The 17,196-nt window shown below is 36.8% G+C and overlaps 2 protein-coding genes across 3 annotated transcripts; one reads left to right on the forward strand and one right to left on the reverse strand.

Annotated features, from left to right (window-relative positions):
• The first annotated feature begins 837 nt into the window (after window positions 1-837).
• Window positions 838-10,428, forward strand: DFNB59 (deafness, autosomal recessive 59). Its single transcript, XM_014954449.1, has 6 exons — window positions 838-1,409; window positions 3,716-3,911; window positions 5,442-5,583; window positions 6,280-6,397; window positions 8,216-8,320; window positions 9,678-10,428. The coding sequence occupies exons 1-6, from the start codon at window positions 1,199-1,201 to the stop codon at window positions 9,977-9,979; spliced, it is 1,074 nt and encodes a 357-aa protein (XP_014809935.1). The 5' UTR covers window positions 838-1,198; the 3' UTR covers window positions 9,980-10,428.
• FKBP7 (FK506 binding protein 7) lies at window positions 10,082-17,077 on the reverse strand. Of its 2 annotated transcripts, XR_001413389.1 has the most exons (5): window positions 16,698-16,930; window positions 14,997-15,148; window positions 12,613-12,746; window positions 11,206-12,293; window positions 10,082-10,942 (listed from the first exon to the last, which is right to left on the reverse strand). XR_001413389.1 is itself a non-coding variant. In XM_014954450.1 (4 exons), the coding sequence occupies exons 1-4, from the start codon at window positions 16,904-16,906 to the stop codon at window positions 12,132-12,134; spliced, it is 657 nt and encodes a 218-aa protein (XP_014809936.1). In that variant the 5' UTR covers window positions 16,907-17,077; the 3' UTR covers window positions 12,069-12,131. The 2 variants fall into 2 exon arrangements, 1 of the variants encoding a protein (XP_014809936.1); XM_014954450.1 differs by lacking the exon at window positions 10,082-10,942 and having other exon boundaries at window positions 12,069-12,293; window positions 16,698-17,077.
• Between the last annotated feature and the right edge of the window lie 119 nt (window positions 17,078-17,196).

A 17,196-nucleotide genomic window follows, 5' to 3' on the forward strand; every position in this document is an offset into this window, starting at 1 on the left:
TTATAAAAACAGTCCTTAAAATGCTTTCATATGAAAACCCTACTTCAGAAAAAAAGCCAACCAAACAAAGGTTTTTATCTGGCAAGCAGGGGTAATATTCCTATTAAAGTATAGCTTTACAAGCTTGTGGCTGATGTTCAATCTTCTGTAAGTGTCTCTGGAAGATGGGCTACAAGGTTTAGCATCTGTACACTCAGCACTCTTGCAAGTCATCATTTCCATGAGGACAGGGCAGCTCCTGCTGCCTCCCTCACAGATCTTCCATGGTGCTGTCTACTGACTCTCTATTTTCCTTTTACAATTGTAGTAATTGTAATAATAATTGAGATGCTCCTTCGTCTTGTATCAACAATCTTCCTTCTGTCTGCAATTTTACTTTTTTATTTTTTTCTCAGAATTCTGAACCAAATACATGCAGCTGGCCTGTCTCAAAACTACCCTGTGGGTCACAGACAGCTGAGTCCATAGAAGGTAACATCTAATGAAAGCCCACTGCTGTTTCCCCCTCTGGCCCCAGCCATCTCTAATCTTACGCTTTGGCCCAGGTGTTTCCACAGACCCCCACACCCCTTAACTCCCCAGCTGAGCTTTCACAGGTAGGTTACGCAAGCGCTGGTGAAAGGCAACACCGTCTCAGCAACCTACCAACCTACCGGCTCTCACAAACGTGTAATTCAGGCAGTGTCACGGAGCACGTCTGGGCTGCTTTGTTGGTAAAACACTAGAATTCAGCTGCATCGAGGACCCAATAACAGTGATACATCTGCAACCCTTAGTTTTTCATTAGGAATTATTGAAGTTACTGCCTTCTGTTTCCAAGACTGTAAATTTTGTTTTCATACAGTGGCATTAAACTGCCAAGGAAAGGGCAACCATTTCCCTATCAGTTTACACTGGTAATTCATTATTCATCATACAGAATTAGAGAGCTGTTAACTGAAGGTCTTTGAGAGACATCTCAAGCAATACACCAGAGAAGCTTGGTAGCTAAGATGCTGTTGACTCTTTCCAAGCAAAATATAACTCAATCAGTCTGACAGCTTTTTATTTATTTCTTTTTTTTAAAAAAAAAAACATGTTAATTTGTTTGAAAGAGCATTGTAAAAAGAATTGGACATGGTCTTGATGTTACACGTGGATGTTACTGGAAGTTACTCGATACAGAACTTTTTATTATTATCATTACTAATGTCATAATATGTTCGCTGCTGCAACTAAAAACTTCGTTAAACAGGTTGGTGATGGAGGAAGACTAGTTCCAGTGCCTAGTCTCAGTGAAGCTGATAAATACCAGCCTCTAAGCCTTGTGATTAAGAAAAGAAAATGTTTGCTTTCAAAAAAATCTAAATTTGCTTCAACACCTTTCACGCTAAAAGACATTCTTCAAGGGGAGAAAGAAATTTCTGCAGGTAAGATTTCTACCTTTCTTCAAAGCAGAGAAATGCATGTTTTCTAGTAAACACAGAACAGTAGGTGTAGTTTAAACTGTGTGGGTAGTATGATGGTTCTTTAGCACAGGGGTAATAAAATTTGTCTTGTTTACTCATGCAATAAGTATTTAAGAAAAAATATGTCAAACTGGTTAAAAAAAAAAGAAAAAAAGGACTTTATGGAAAAAGAGTAAAAAAAAAAAAGTCAGTTATACTAAAAAGCCTTGATATTTTCTGAACTAATATGGAACAAATTCAGTTAAGTCTTGTGTGTTTTTCATAAATAGTAACAGGTTCCTGGTAGATGTATTGATGTATGTTGATTAATTGCTACTTAAAGTTTGTTTTTAATGTTCACCTTTCTATGTATACTTGCTTTTAAGTGTGTGAGAATGGCTTGAGTTCTGCAGCTGTTCATGCTGACACTCTGGTGTTGAACTGGGCTCTGCACAAGCAGGACCATTTGAAAACAGCTCTCTGACTGAAGTAATTGGACTTCCATAAGACTTTTTTCCCATATTGTTTATAATTTTTGTGTATTTAAAGAGTTTAGCCGTGCTTAAATTGCCTTTGCTATGCAATATCAGATATTTTTGAGGAGATTCTATGAGAACTAGAAAGTGCAAAATTGAACTATGCTGCCTGTATTTTCCTGTACCCTCCTTTGAAAAGTCCATGTAATACTTGTCTACATGCTATATTTTCTTGAAACAATTTCATTGCTATATTTGCTTTTGAAAAAAAGTCAATTTTGACAAAAGTATTGATCACATTAATTGCACAAGAACTGCATTAATTAAAAACTCTTCTGAGACATACCAGTATGAGCACAAGAAGACAGAAATGCCAGTTGACCCCACAAAGGGGTGATTCCAGGTCACAAGCACGATGAAAAAAAATGGAATCCCCCTAATCCTACTAGTCTTACATTAAGGACAAGTCAGCTTAAAAAAAAAAAAAAATCTCATTAAAAAGTCTGAGAAAAAGGTTGCAAAATCTCATTAAAAAGTGTCACAAAACCTTTCTGGTCTTTTCTGTAAAGGTTAGATATCATGTGTAGCAAGTATTGTCCTCTAATGTAAGCAAAGAACTTTGTAATGAGAAAAAGGTTGCAAAATCTCATTAAAAAGTGTCACAAAACCTTTCTGGTCTTTTCTGTAAAGGTTAGATATCATGTGTAGCAAGTATTGTCCTCTAATGTAAGCAAAGAACTTTGTAATTGAATTTCCTTTTTATGTGACAAATGCAAGCATTTGCAATCTTTTTAGAATTATGAAAGATATATGAACCTTTCTTTTTGGTTAAAAGTAAAGATAAACAGGATTCATACCAGGTGACTTCATGTCAGTTTATCCTAAAAGCTTCAAAGGATTAAAAAAATAGAGGAGTAAACCCAGATTCTCAAGTGTATTTGGATGCCTAATCCCTGTGTTCTACCTGCTGTATTCATTTGAATTTGGCAACCAGTGCATTCTAATATTTTCCTGTTACTGTGACAGAAATGTATTTAAGGTTATAAGGAAAGAATTATAGAAAAGCTTTGGTATCTACCCTTTGATTGCAAAATCAATCAATGCAAAGTTCAAAGTAAATCAGAATTAATCTGTTTTTTTCCTTCAAAATAAACCAACATAGTCCCTGGAATCATCAGGCATACATGGAAAGTGTGGTAAATCTCTCTAATTGTGACATGTCAGGTAAAAGGGAAAGTTGGTATTACTGGAACACTCATGTCTCATTCACATACTGCAAAAATGAAGAAATGTTAGGTTTATTTACACTGCATCTAAACAAAATTCAGAATTACTTTACACTCAGTAGCTTTATTTTGTTCATAGTTTTAATATTCTGTGTGGCCTCCACTAAATCATTTTGTGTTTCAGAGCCTCTGTCATTAAACCCAGAACATGCTACATGTCTAGTTTATGCAAGTACCTCGTATATATACAGCAATCTTACAGGTAAAACCACTTTAGGGGAATAATGATAAGCACAGACGTGTAGAAATAGCCCTAATCACCATTCCATGCCCAAGACATATCACATGCAGGAGCACAGGCGCAACTCTGCCAGAGAGGGGCATGGAAGTCCCTCAGACCCCTATGCTCTCCGTTTCCGTTAGTCATTAGTAGCAACACTGATCAGTAAGTGCTCGGTCTAGTTCTGAATTTTACATCAAAATGGTTAAGCACAGTAGGAACAGTGCCGTTTATTCTTTTCTTGCTGTGTAAAAGTAACTGCATTCAGACTTCTCATCACACAATGGTTTATCTTCTTTTACCCAGGTGTCTCGTCTTACCAGCTGCTCAACTATGAAGACAAATCAGATGTTTCGCTTAACGGTAGAAGAGGAAATCAGATAATGAATGATGTTGGTTTTGATGTTGCTGGATCAGATTCTGTTGCCTTTAAAGCTTCATTTGGCATAGTGACCAAACATGAGGTTGAAGTACCAACATTACTTAAAGAACTTACTACAAGGTTATATTATATATTTACTGGTTCCCTAATTATTTCATACGGTTAGGTTGAACCTCTGCAATGGTTAGGTTTTGATTGTTTTTAGCCAATCAATAGCAGTCACCGTCTGATATTTTCCAAGAGTTTCGGGTTGGATTGCTGGGATTAGACACATGACCATATATACAGAATATATGTATATTCTGTATAACATAGACTGTAGAATTTTTCTGAATTAATTCCTTCAGGAAAAAAAGAAAGAAATGCAGAAAGGTTGTATCTATGTTATTCCTTACTACTGAAAATTTGAAATTTACTTTGAATGATGTTACCCAGCTTCAGGTTTTAGAAATAGGATTTCTATGCCTTTCTCTGATGAACTAGAGCACCATATGTATTATTGCCAATATAGGTACTTGAAGGTTTTACGAGGTTATCACACAGCCTTTCCTTTGAAAAGTGAAGTAGGTTTATCTACTTGAATTTTTCATAACCTTCTGTGTCTATTCTCTACATCCAGTCTCCATTTTTCCAACATCCTTGTTGAGCTGTGGACTCTGAAACCAAACTTATGTTCTTGTAGTGCTAGCACAGATGTCAAACACTTAGAAATATGATATGACTAATTCTAGGCGTAAACTTCTAGTTTATATTTCAAAGATTATCCGCTGGCCACAATGGCATCCCAGTGAATTCCATTTACCACTGGAAATGGTAAAATTATTTACCATCCATGATGTGACATACGGTATTTTCAAATATAGATTGTTTCCTTGTAGTTATTTACTAAGAAGTGCATGTACTTCTGTATCTTAACCTCTCTTGTTCTGTGCCTACCTTTTCCTGGTTTATTTGTAACCTCCAAATATTATCATTAATAATTGGGGGTGGGGGAATGGGTCCTAGTCTCCTGATAAAAATATTCAATATTATGGGACTAAGAGCCAACGCCTGTAGAAATTTTCCTACAAACATTTGTTTTATGATTGTTCCATGTTTATGAGTGTTAATGTTTTTTTCATTTATAGTTGACGCATATCAGTTAACTAGTTTTTAATCCACTGAGTGTATGCCAGTTTATATAGGCACCATTAAGGCTTCTAACCAAAACGTTGCATCATCATAAGCTTTATAGAAGCCCAAAGATAGAGCATTATAGCTGTTGCTTTTACTATTTGTTTTCCATAAATTTTTACTGAAATTAATTTTATCACTTTAAAAAAAATTGTCATTAACTAGAGCATGCTAACAGTTCCTTGCTGTTACTAAGAACAGTATCAGATTAAGATACTTGGAATTTTCTATGATGTCCCACATATCCTCTCTAACATTTGTACATTACTGTCTTTTCTTGATTTTTTTAGTGTTTCTGTTCCCAAACACCGAAAATCAATATTAAGTCTCCAGAGACCTCCTCAGTCAGTAGTTTTACTGCTATGAGACAGAAGTTATGGTGATTTACTTACTGATTTAAAGTTACTAATTCTATTAACTGCTTTGTAAATTGTTAATAACCTCTGAATTTCCTTCCTGCCTCCCTCTTGATTTTAGAAAAATAAACTTTGATCATTGTCTAGTCCATCAATCAAGAAAAAGTAGGATGGAAATTTTGTGCGTGGTCATGGAAAGTATTAGAACTACAAGGCAGTGCTCATTAACTGTCCATACTGGAATGCGCGGAGAGACAATGAGGGTAAATATGTCTGACAAAATTCTGTAACTTAGTTGAACAAACATAAAAAGCTCATTTTTATAATTTTATGGTTGGATTTAATTGCATTTTTACTGATGTAAGCTCAGAAAAAATCTGAATTAAGTCAGTATTATTGCATTTATGTAAACTGAATTAAAAGTTGGTCTTTTGTTAGTATTGTTTACGTGAGTGAGGGATAGGAAATGCATGTAAGGATGGCTACACAATGAGCCACTGCTTTGGGTGAAGCCTCAGCAAAGATGTGGAATTTATTTCGTAGTTTGAATCTTCTGTAAATGTGCCTGTCACTATTATATTCATCTTCTACAACACTTTGGAACTTCAGGCTGTTATTATTTCAAGGGTTGATATCTTATTCATGTTCTTCCTCTCTCCCCCTCTCTCTCTTCAGCATGTTTGAATAATTGAACCTACAAATCTTCTGAGATTTGCCTATTTCTAGTATTTATAAATCATTCACATAATTTTCAATGAGTGATACATGTTAAATTACTATCTCTATATCAAACTTTATTAAAATGCAAAGTTGTTAATATAAAATTCTTTAGTTGTCAAATTAGATCTTCGGTTTCAAAACTTCCTCTGGCATTATAATTCTCAATATATACGGTTATTATTTAGTTTGTTTTTTCAATGTGTAACTTTTTTTTCTTTTGATGCTTTTCTAAATTATAGTTTCACATTATTGAAGATCAGAACTCTAAGGGGAGGGACAAAGCCATTGTTTTTCCTGCGCATACAACTATTGCTTTTAGTGTATTTGAACTTTATATTCATTTGGATGGTAATTTCGGTAAGTGATGTGCATTACTTTCATTACTGATGTTATTTATAATGATCTGAGTTTTTAAAACAGTTTTCTTCCTCTTGATTTACGTAAGCCCCAATCCCATACAATTGTATGCTTTAATTCTATGCATGTAAGTAGTCTGAGTTTCTAAGGGAAACAATTATTGGAAAGATAAACAAGGCAGGTGCTAGAAAATAGTGTCTCATGGAAACACTTTTTTTAAAGTTCAGTATGATTTCGTAATTTTTTTTAGAATTCCTCAGTCTCATGGAGCAAAAAATAATTTCCTTCTATTTCTAGCCTGTAAAGAACAGGCTTATATGACCATCTGATCAGTTTTGCATAACATAGGCAAGTAAAAAAACCTAATTAAGAAGATAGTGTGCAGAACTTCTAAATTAAGCTAACATTTTTTCTGCTGGGGCTTTAATTTCAGTTGGATACTTCATTACCATATATGTATATCTGAAAATATTTAGGAAGAAATAATCACAATCCTGGAAACTAATAAAAAAATTTGCATATCTCCTATAAGTTTTTCTCCTTTTGGGGAAAGGATAGCACTTATGCATTTACATTGTTTGCATTAATTGAAGTGTAGCCTATAACATTATCAATGTGATCAATATTGTTTGTAATAAACCAGAAAGCCAATTCAGGATTTGATCCAGTACCTGATAATATCTAAAGCAAAACTCCCCACCGACTAGAGAAATGTCAGATAAAGTTTTAACCACCAGATTCACATGTACTTAAATATAGGAACCTCTATGAGAGTCACTCAACTGTTTCAGGAATTGCTGGACTCTCTATAAAATTGTGGCTTTCTGCAGACAGCAAGATAAAAGACCTGGCGAGGGAAGTAACCTCTGTCTCTGCAGATCTGTACAGCACTATGTTTTAAAAGTTTCAAATAGCTCCATACCCTTTGGCATACACAGTATAAAACTTCCATGACAGGTACTCTGCATTGTAAAGCACATTTTTAATGAACTATAAGAGACATTTATCCTTCTGTAAAAGCTTTAAATATACTCCAAACCAGGCATAATTACTGGATTAAAAGTAAAAGAGCTAATACATTATGGTAGTTCTTTATATTCACTTCCATAATGCTCAACATTCATTTCAGTTCTGGAAATGTTTTCATTTTATTTTACCTTTCTGCAATGGTAGCTACATGCACAGCGTTTTTCCTCAAGTCATTATCAGTGAAATAATCAATGAAGCTGATATGTGTATTTGCATAATTAAAGTGAATTCTCAATTGAGAAAGTTTAAAACAAGTTTTTTTTTTCGGTTTCTTGCAATTGATTATCCTTATATATAATTTTAAAGGTTTTCTTTCAAGTTATGGATAGGAACTCAGGTGATACTCCTTTTTATCTAAAAGCAAAAGTTTTAGTAGTCGATTCAATGTTGGAAGAGATGACCACAGAACTCACAGCCTTGCTTATTATTTTTCATTTTTAGTTTCACATAAGATCATAGAAATGTTTCTCCTTCAGATGCAGGGCTTCCACTTATATGATACTGACTGTCTTAGTCTCATAACATGGCCATAAATTGTGTATAAAACAAATCATACACTGATGGGCTATGTTGAAAGCCACCAACATTTTGAAATTCCCACTGGATCTGTCACCTGATTCTATGGGCTATTACTGTGTGCAGACTTGCATTAAAAAGTGGTACTAGCCATTAAAAACATTAGCAAAGCTGAATCTAATCACTGTTAGCTTTATAGATTAGAAAGCATATTAAACTCTGTTGTGCATTTATTGCTTTTATACTGTTCTTCTAAAAAATTAATTTTTACAGAACTCTGTGTGACTCCAATTGCAAAAGGAGGATTTGAAAAAGAGAAATCAGGATCATCTTCACTGACCAAATTAAGGAGGTTAAAGAGTAACCTGTTTCATCGAAGTATGACTTTTGATACTTATATCCAAATGTCTTAGTTAATGCATGAAGAGTGTATTTTTGTTTCTTTAATGTGTGTGTAGGGTGAACACTCAAATAAGAAAATGTCAACAGAAAATGTACTTCTTTTAATTTCTTGTGTATTAGAATGATTGTAAAGTTATGAAAATTTATATTTGAGAAGCTGACTCACAACTAAACTATGGTATTGTTGTTCGTCAAATCTCTGAAGATCTTAAAATAAAAAAATGATGGCTGATGATAAACTGGTATGGAGTAATTATACAACTTCAGTTAACATTAAGCCTGTTTCATACACTTGCCATTTACAGCTAGTGTTATGCAATACAATTTATAATCTGTAAATAGTATTTTAGGGCAAACTCTTTAAGTTTAAATATCAAACAGTCTTAATATTTGAACATGGTCTTTAGGCTTTGTGTTCACATGGCAGGGACACGGGCAAGATGCCATCATAGTTCTCTTCTCTCATTCTGATACGAACACAACATCCAACAGAACTGTCACTGTATGTAGCTGTACTTTCTTCAGAACCAGATCCTGTACTTTGAACACTCCTTGGTCTAAATATTTTGGAAATCTGCAAATCTGAGTGTGAAGATAATTGCTGAGCAGTAAATGCATCCTTCTGAAGGCTGCTCTGGATAGGTGTCCTTGCCCCATTGTATCCCCATTTCGATCAAAGGGCTTTTATGGACCAAGCCTTCAGTGCTGCTCCCCTCACACTAAGGGAATAAATCTTCAGTGCGTGCGAGACATCTCAGTAGCTGTAGCTGCCTAAAAGTTTGTCATCCAATCTAAACTATCAATCCCTGAAGAGAGGAAAACGGTAGGTAGTTGCAAAAGTAATTTCTTCTGGGGGTGGATTAATGCTCAGCAATCTGCTAGGAGGTCAACATGGAGTCCTCCAAGTTTTCTAAACCTTTTCAGTAGTGGTGGGGTTTTTGTAAATACTAGGGGGAAAAAAGTGAACTTACAATTTTTAGAAAATAAAACTAGAAATGCAAAAATGAAAGTGGTTAAACAGGAAATGGCGCAGCTGTGGTTTGATTTGGCACCATTTTTTCAAAAGCTTGCATCATGCCTTTTAGGTGTATTTCTAAAAATATTATAATTATATAGGACATACAAATAATCTGGCTTTTGTCAGTATATTTGTGAAATTAAAAATTTTCATCATACAGGGTTTTTGATGGGAGGAAATCTAAAATGTGGCATGTTTAGAATGGTTTCATGAATCAGTTGCTATTTCCATAAGTAAATCGACAGGTTATTTTGTAAATAGTTCATAATGTAATGACAAATCACTGCTTTTTTGTGTGTGTGCATTCTTTTCCAGATAAAAGAGCAGTGGCTATCGTTGCTAACTCTGATGCTTACTTGGAGGACCTTTTTACAGATTATTATGAAAAAGCTGCAAGCATGACTGATCTCTCTACAAGCTATCTCAGAGAAGGGTCTCATATCCGAATTAATTTACTTAATAACAACATCCCTAAAGGTCCCTGTGTCCTTTGTGGAATGGGAAGTTCTAAAAGGGAGACAGTCTACGGATGCCTGGAGTGCTCTTTTAATGGACAGAAGTATGTACGATTGCACGCTGTACCCTGTTTTGACCTCTGGCATAAGAGAGTGAAGTAACGGAGTTAGGTAAGTGCCCGTTGTTGCAGACATGGGCTTAACTGTGCCACAACTTTTTCAGAATTAGTAACTGTGACTCAAATAAGTTTAAATGCAAAATAGTGAAAGTGCAAAACATTTTATTACACTATTATTTTCAAATTATTTGCTTCACAGTCAATGACCTTTCACTTGAAAATGCCCTTGTGCATTCCCAGACATTCTTCTGCTTCTTTCCAGAACACTTTCATTATCATAATGAAAACTGTACTTTTCAACTGAATTTTCATAATGTCAAAATATATGCTAGTACTTACTTTAAGTTGTTTACACAAACTTGTAGTTAAATCCCAATATGTTGCCTTTATCTACACTGGCATATGATGGTAAAATGAGAATATTTGTTAATAATTTAGTGTTCTCATGAATGTTTAATTGAAGTATCAGATTAAAAAACACGCTAAAACTTAGCTCAGTCTAATGTTTCATTTACAAAAGGGAACAACTAAAACTAGGGATAGGTATTTCATATTAGGAAGCTATTACCATATGTCAACAGTTTGTTTAGATTACTAAAAAGTACCAGCCAGCCCACCTTCTGCGTTTGGATTTTAGGTAACAGCTGATCTTGATTTCTTTTATGTGTTCAGAAAAAAACTGCTTAGCAGAAAATGTTTTGGAAGCTTATGTGAACAACAGAACTTATGTCCTTCCAACAAGACCTCAGGGGGGTGAAGGTTTTTAACCAGTGGATCTCAACCACAGAGAATTGTATGTGTTGAGCACATAAACACCAGAGGGCACTACAGAATTCCGCCCAATACTGACATTAGCTAGTACACTGCTGAAGCTCTCCCCACCGCTATCTTCAACTACAAAAAAAATTAAAAAATGTTTTTCTACCTTTTAGAATGATTTTAAGGTTAACCCAGGTACAGAAGCTTTTTTTTTTTTTACTTGTGCTGCCATTTTCCCTGTGCACACCTGATGTTGAAATAAAATACAGCTACTGCTTTTCACATGAGAAAAGTATGTTAGACAAATATTACAAAGACATCTGCACAAGCAGAACAGTTAATGAGCCCGAAGTACTATCTGTTAACTGTTGCTACTTCTTTGCATTTTTCCAAAGTGAGGGAAACCAGAATGATGCTTATATTACTTATATATATATACTTATATTTATATACAGTATCTCCCATCGTCTTCCACCTCATCCAAGTAAATCACGATAGCCCTGTGCACACCTGATGTTGAAATAAAATACAGCTACTGCTTTTCACATGAGAAAAGTATGTTAGACAAATATTACAAAGACATCTGCACAAGCAGAACAGTTAATGAGCCCGAAGTACTATCTGTTAACTGTTGCTACTTCTTTGCATTTTTCCAAAGTGAGGGAAACCAGAATGATGCTTATATTACTTATATATATATACTTATATTTATATACAGTATCTCCCATCGTCTTCCACCTCATCCAAGTAAATCACGATAGTGTAGATTTTGAACTTGGTGCTGCTGAATAAACCAGCTAACTTAGTAATTTTACTAAGTCAAAGTTTAAAAATCCACTTAAAGTACTGCTTTTTCATGAACACGAAATTATTCATGTTAATATTACATCAAAGAGGTTACTTTAAGTTGCTTTAAGAACATTTCTGATTTTGTTTTTGACATTCCATGGCCAGTGTTCATTTCTTTTAAGACCTTTTATATTTAAATTTGCTGCAAATAACAATCTCTCAAGAAGTCAGCCTAGTAGCCTGCAGAGGTTTTGTGGAGTTAATTCTGTTCTCCCCTTTTATTTTACAGAGGATTGAGAAGTTATGTTTTATCTATGTCAAAAGGTACTGGACCTATTTTTGTGTGTTTGATATGACAGAGATAATTGTTTTAATCGGTATTTTACACGATGAGAAAGACTACTGAGCAATACCATAGATTAGGACATGATGCAGGAATGACTAATACTAGACCATGCTGTTTTCCAATTGTATTTCTTTCCTTTGAAATACCTAATACATTTTATTAGTTGAATGTTAAAAATAAGATTTTTACAGTCACATAAAAAAGATGCCACTATAAAAAAAAACACCAGAAAAAATTCTGTGACAGAGTATTTTTGTTTAGAATTCAGTGTCCAGAAAACAGCCAAAGGTTTTTTAAGTACTTAGAGTTCATCATGCTGGTAGACATTGTACTCCTTTGCTGATATGAAACCATCTCCATCATGGTCATTCTTCTTAAATATATCAGCTAAGATTTCATCATGGACTGAGGGATGACGTTTTTTGCCATCTCTTGCAAATTCTTCTTTCAAATACTGGCTTATCTAGAAGACAAGAAAAAAGTCCAACCATTGTGGCTTTTACACCAGTACTCGACAGCTATCTTCAAGGACTCTTGGGGTACGCACATAAGTTATTGTGACTGCAGTGCAGACAAGTTGAAAGATTGTTTCCCAAGAAGTCTGAGACACACTAATGTATTAACCAAAGCAAATTTCAACATTGCGCAGTGTAGTTTATGTCAGCATACAGAAGCTTTACATGATGAACTACACCAGAGGCAGCTCATGTAAAGATAACACTGATGCAATTATACCTATAGTTTTATAAATTACTTATTCCAAATTAGTTACATCGTATTACCTCAAGTTCAGAGAGTTTCTTGTCACTGTCCTTGTCTATTTGATTAAACGCTTCAACGCTGCGAGGTCCCTTATTTACTGCATAAAGTTCAATCTCAAAAATCAATGTTGCATTGGGTGGAATCTTGCCCTGTGCTATGAATAAGAGGAGAAAAAAAAGCATTTAAGAAATCAGACACTGTGGCCACAGATTACAAATATGATAAATTCACATGTAAAGTGTCTTATTTTTTTTTTATTACAAAAGGCTGTGTTAATATTCAGACTAAGCTCTGAATTTAAATATTATACAGCTAGACAGAAAGATTGTCCAGATCATGTTAGATAAATGATTTTGAGAGAGATTTGCAAACACATACTTCCCTGAAACAAAACTGTATTGCTCATGCCATTCAGGAACCTTTAGTTTTTAAAAGAAGGCTTTGTGCTATCATGAAAAACAAGCATTTCTGAAGTCCTTACTCTTTCACGTATTGTCATACGACAGGGCTTATTCATATACTGATTCTAAGACATATGCCTTTATTAAATATCTGCAATCTGAATTAAAAAGTTGCCGTAATAGACAAACGCTCATATGTATTTTCTGTCTGAAGAAACAAACAGGCAAGATCAAGTTTTACCAACTTACTGTGAATTATACCTATGGTTAAAGGACTTGATGTAAAATAGTGTTTAAAATATACATCTCATTAGAAAGAAGCAATATCATCTGATTCACACACAAAAAATCCAAACCCCCAAACTACTAGAATATTTTTTCTAGTCTCTGAAGAAAAAAGAACAGTTAGACTTCATTATTTCTGTGTTCTGATATCTGATATAAAACCACCACTGCCTGTTAACACAGGTCACTGTATCATGCATCTGGCAATAAGAGGGAACTGAAGATAGTAACAAACTAAAGAGGTCTAAAAGTAGTGCCAAAAAAGCATCATGAAATCATGCAGTGTAAAATTAAAATGTAAACATGCAAGTTTCTTCAATTCATAGCCAAAGCCAGTGAGCATGACATTCTAACCTTGGAATTTTGACAGACTTTTAAGCTTGTGCTCCTCCTTCATAAACTGAAGAAAAATTAAAGAATCTACTTTGTTATATATACAGAAGGTAAACAAAACTGTTACTCATGCTACCCATCTAAAATATCCATAGTAAAAATGACAGGTTTCAGAGTTCAAAAGACCTTAATCTTACAAGCTTTAAAAATATAGAAGTTTTAAATATATCTGAATATGAATCACAATTTATATACTACTTATGTAAGAAAGATACAATATTAGAATTCGGTGCCAGTAGTTTACAAATATACATACCAACAAAGGAAAGATATATAAAGATTTAGAAAGCCACATGCATCTTTTCTAATTCAAGATTAGGCAGGCATCTTCCCCAGCATGCAGGAATACGCTGAGACAGAGGACAGGTATGCTGCAGGAAAAGAATACTTTCTTGAAGGGCTACCTAGAACAAACAGTTAACACTAGTATTAGAGTTTAAGTACATACTTTTATTTGCGTCAGTCTTCTTCCTTGTTGTTATGAGACTTGCTTATTAAACATTGTGCTCAAAGGGAAAACTTTAGTCCTAGTAAACTGGCTACACTGGCTACAACTGAACTGTACAAAAGACAAAACTGGTGCATGGAATCCTGATATAATATCACTACAAAACAGTTATTATAGAGCAGGAGCTACTTTTTCACAGAAAGCGCTACACCCAAGTCAGAGATGAGTTAAAGTTATCTACAATTAAGAGTGCTGAAACACTGCATAAAACTCTGACTGGAACTTTTTTTTTTTCATGTAGACTGCACCCTTAGGCATCATAAATTCAAATCAGATCTAATGCATTTTACTGTTGTAGTTATTATGTAATGTGACGTTACCATCCATTAACTATTGAGAAGGTAAGCAATTTTAAAACAAACTATTACTACTTATATTAATTCTGTGGCGTGCACTGGATTACATTCCATTTTGCTCAAAAGATGCAGAATCTCATTAAAAGGCTAAGCAGATAGAAGCCAAATAACAGAAACTAAACATGAAGAGAATATAACAGATTAAGGAAAAAATGCTTATATGAATCATTAAGATCTTGCTTTTTCTGTCAGCTTTTCATATTATGGCAATACATGGAAGAAATCATCAGTTGCCATGTACTGAATTCAAATGCAAACTGCAAGGCCTGGGTGTGGGTCTATGACGAGGACTGCTTAAACTGCATCGGAATGAGCAGGATTAGGCTGCAGAGCTGCAGCCATCACCTTCAGTGCCTCTAGAAATAACAGCAACATCAATTCTTAAGTCTTTTACAATACTGTATGTTTGATTGGGTAAAACAGAGGAAAGACAAAGTTTATTAGCAGAGCTACTTTTTTACCGTATCCTTGCTGTCCATATGCTAACGATGGAGGAATGATCACTTTCCGTTTTTCTCCAGGACACATATTCATCATAGCAATATCTAATCCTTTTATGACTTGTCCAACACCCAGAACGAACCATTTTGGATGACCTTCATTTTGCGTCCGACTATTAAAAAGAATTGTGAGTGGATAACAGTGAGTTTAGTATTTATATTTTTTAAATATAAAAATAACTTCAGCAGTCAGTAAAAATGTAGATTAGATTATTAGAACACAAGAACGTTTAGAGTCCAAGAAGAAGTAGTAACACTGTTTTTCTGCTACATTTATTATTAATTTAAGGTCAAATCTTGAGATGTGCAAGGGGCAACCTCCTTTTGAAAAAAAACAAGTTAAAAACCTAACTTCTTACAAAAACATCCAATCTTTGTGACCATAGATACTGCGTGCCAGAAACAAGGTGCTGCTGCAGGAAGCCTGCAAGAGGAGGAGCGCTGGGAGCAATTCACTGCTAGGAAGCAAAAGTGTCTTTGGCAGTTCACATCACTGTAGGATGGGACGGAACACGCACAGGTGTGTAGGGGGAACATGGCAATCTTGGCTACAGTACTGTGTGCTCACCCACTGCTCTGTTCAGTTTAGATATTTGGTGCTTGAGCCAGTTTCTGGTCATATGAGGTGTCCCAAGGGTGGGAGCTGAATGGTGACTGCACAGCATGTAGCTCGGAAGTCAGAGGGAAACACCACGTGTGCCAAAATCAGTCACTTCAACAGGCAAAAAAATGCAAGTAACATGGTTCTGTTAAATGTAGAATTATCCTATATTGATTTTTTTCTTACTGATACAAGCCGAAGGAACCAATCAAGATTCTGTAATAAACCAGGCTACACTGTAATTTGCCCAAAGATGGGTAAGAATGAGCCAGGTACCTGAAGGAAAGAAAAGACTCTCCTCCACAGTTCTGCACAGGTTGAGTCCTGCCTCACTAGTAGGATGCAACAACATTAAAAGCAAGGCACTGTAAAAATAAATCTTTTGCACAAGAGTTTCTGTGCAAAGCCAGCTGAACCAAGCTGAAACTGCCTGAAGATAGATGGATAGGGCAACGCGAAAAAGCAAAAGGCCAATTGCTAACCCTGGGGCAAAGAGGAAGGCAGCACAAATTGAAGAAGGAAGGAGTGACAAGGAACGGGCATAAAGACTGCAAACCACTAGTGTAATGTGGCTGCCCCACACGATGCCAACTATGTAGAACCACATGCAGTACTCAAGTTTCTGTCTAAAATAGTCACTCTGCGTCCCTGCCAGGAGCTCCTCCTCCAAACCCCAGTTTTTCTGCACAGATCACAGCACAGAACGTGGCAGGCGACAATATGGTGTGTGTGGGGGGGTTTATTTTCGCCCTGCCACAGGGGTTCTCCATATGAGGTGTCTTGCTCCCCCGTCGGTCCCCGTGGCATGGCTTTGGCTTCCAGCTTACCTCCGCACTGGTGCCTCTTGACCCTAGGTAAAACCCTACATCCTTCAACACTCGGCGGAAGAAAAAGAAAGGCTGAAACGGGGGAAATTGACTAAATCGAACGTGCTTAGCGTGGGCCCCAAGCCGGGAGAGCAGCAGGACCGCTGCTCCTGAGGGCGGGCAGCCCGTGCCACGTCCGCCGCCGGCTCAGGGCCTACCCTCCCCTCCACCCCCCGGCTGCCCCGGGAGTCCCACCTGCAGTAAAACTTGGATCCGTCGCTGGCCAGGAAGCCGTCGTAGTGGGCGTTCAGCAGATCCCCTTTCTTGCTCTTCGGGCTGCACGCCTCGGGGAGGTGCAGCACCTCGATTTTAACCTCCTCCTCCGCCGCCCTGCCGCCTTCGGCCTGCGCCGGGGCCGCCAACAGGGCCAGCGGCAGCAGGAGCAGGGTCAGCCCGCGGCCCATGTCGCTCGGAGGAGGCCGCTGGCGTGGCACCGTCCCGCCGCCGAGACGAGGCGAAGGGGCTGAGCCTGCGCTGAGGCCGCCGCCTCAAGCCTCCCCGGACGCGGGCAGAAGCCCAGCCCCGGCAGCCGGAGGGGCGGGCGGTTCTGCGTGCCCGACCCCCTCCGTTCAGGAAGCGACAGGGACGGCAGGAAACAACGGCGGGGCGGGGGGTGTGTGCCGGGGGAGGCGCGGCCGGGCGGCGCATGGGAGATGCGGAGCGGCCCGCCGGGCGGGTGGCGCCGCCGGGGCCG

This window comes from Calidris pugnax, unplaced genomic scaffold (genome assembly GCF_001431845.1).
Source record: "Calidris pugnax isolate Ruff unplaced genomic scaffold, ASM143184v1 scaffold103, whole genome shotgun sequence".
NCBI lineage: Eukaryota > Metazoa > Chordata > Aves > Charadriiformes > Scolopacidae > Calidris > Calidris pugnax.

What these genes read in the sequence shown, in the direction of transcription:
- DFNB59 (XM_014954449.1), top strand. Translation starts at nt 1,199, where the DNA reads ATGTTCGCTGCTGCAACTAAAAACTTCGTTAAACAGGTTGGTGATGGA. An exon ending in TGCGCGGAGAGACAATGAGG is followed by an intron (nt 5,584 to 6,279) that starts GTAAATATGTCT and finishes TCTAAATTATAG; the next exon opens with TTTCACATTATTGAAGATCA. An exon ending in GAGTAACCTGTTTCATCGAA is followed by an intron (nt 8,321 to 9,677) that starts GTATGACTTTTG and finishes ATTCTTTTCCAG; the next exon opens with ATAAAAGAGCAGTGGCTATC.
- FKBP7 (XM_014954450.1), bottom strand. Translation starts at nt 16,906, where the DNA reads ATGGGCCGCGGGCTGACCCTGCTCCTGCTGCCGCTGGCCCTGTTGGCG. An exon ending in GGATCCAAGTTTTACTGCAG is followed by an intron (nt 15,149 to 16,697) that starts GTGGGACTCCCG and finishes TCTTTTTAATAG; the next exon opens with TCGGACGCAAAATGAAGGTC. An exon ending in ATATGGACAGCAAGGATACG is followed by an intron (nt 12,747 to 14,996) that starts GTAAAAAAGTAG and finishes TCTTATTCATAG; the next exon opens with CACAGGGCAAGATTCCACCC.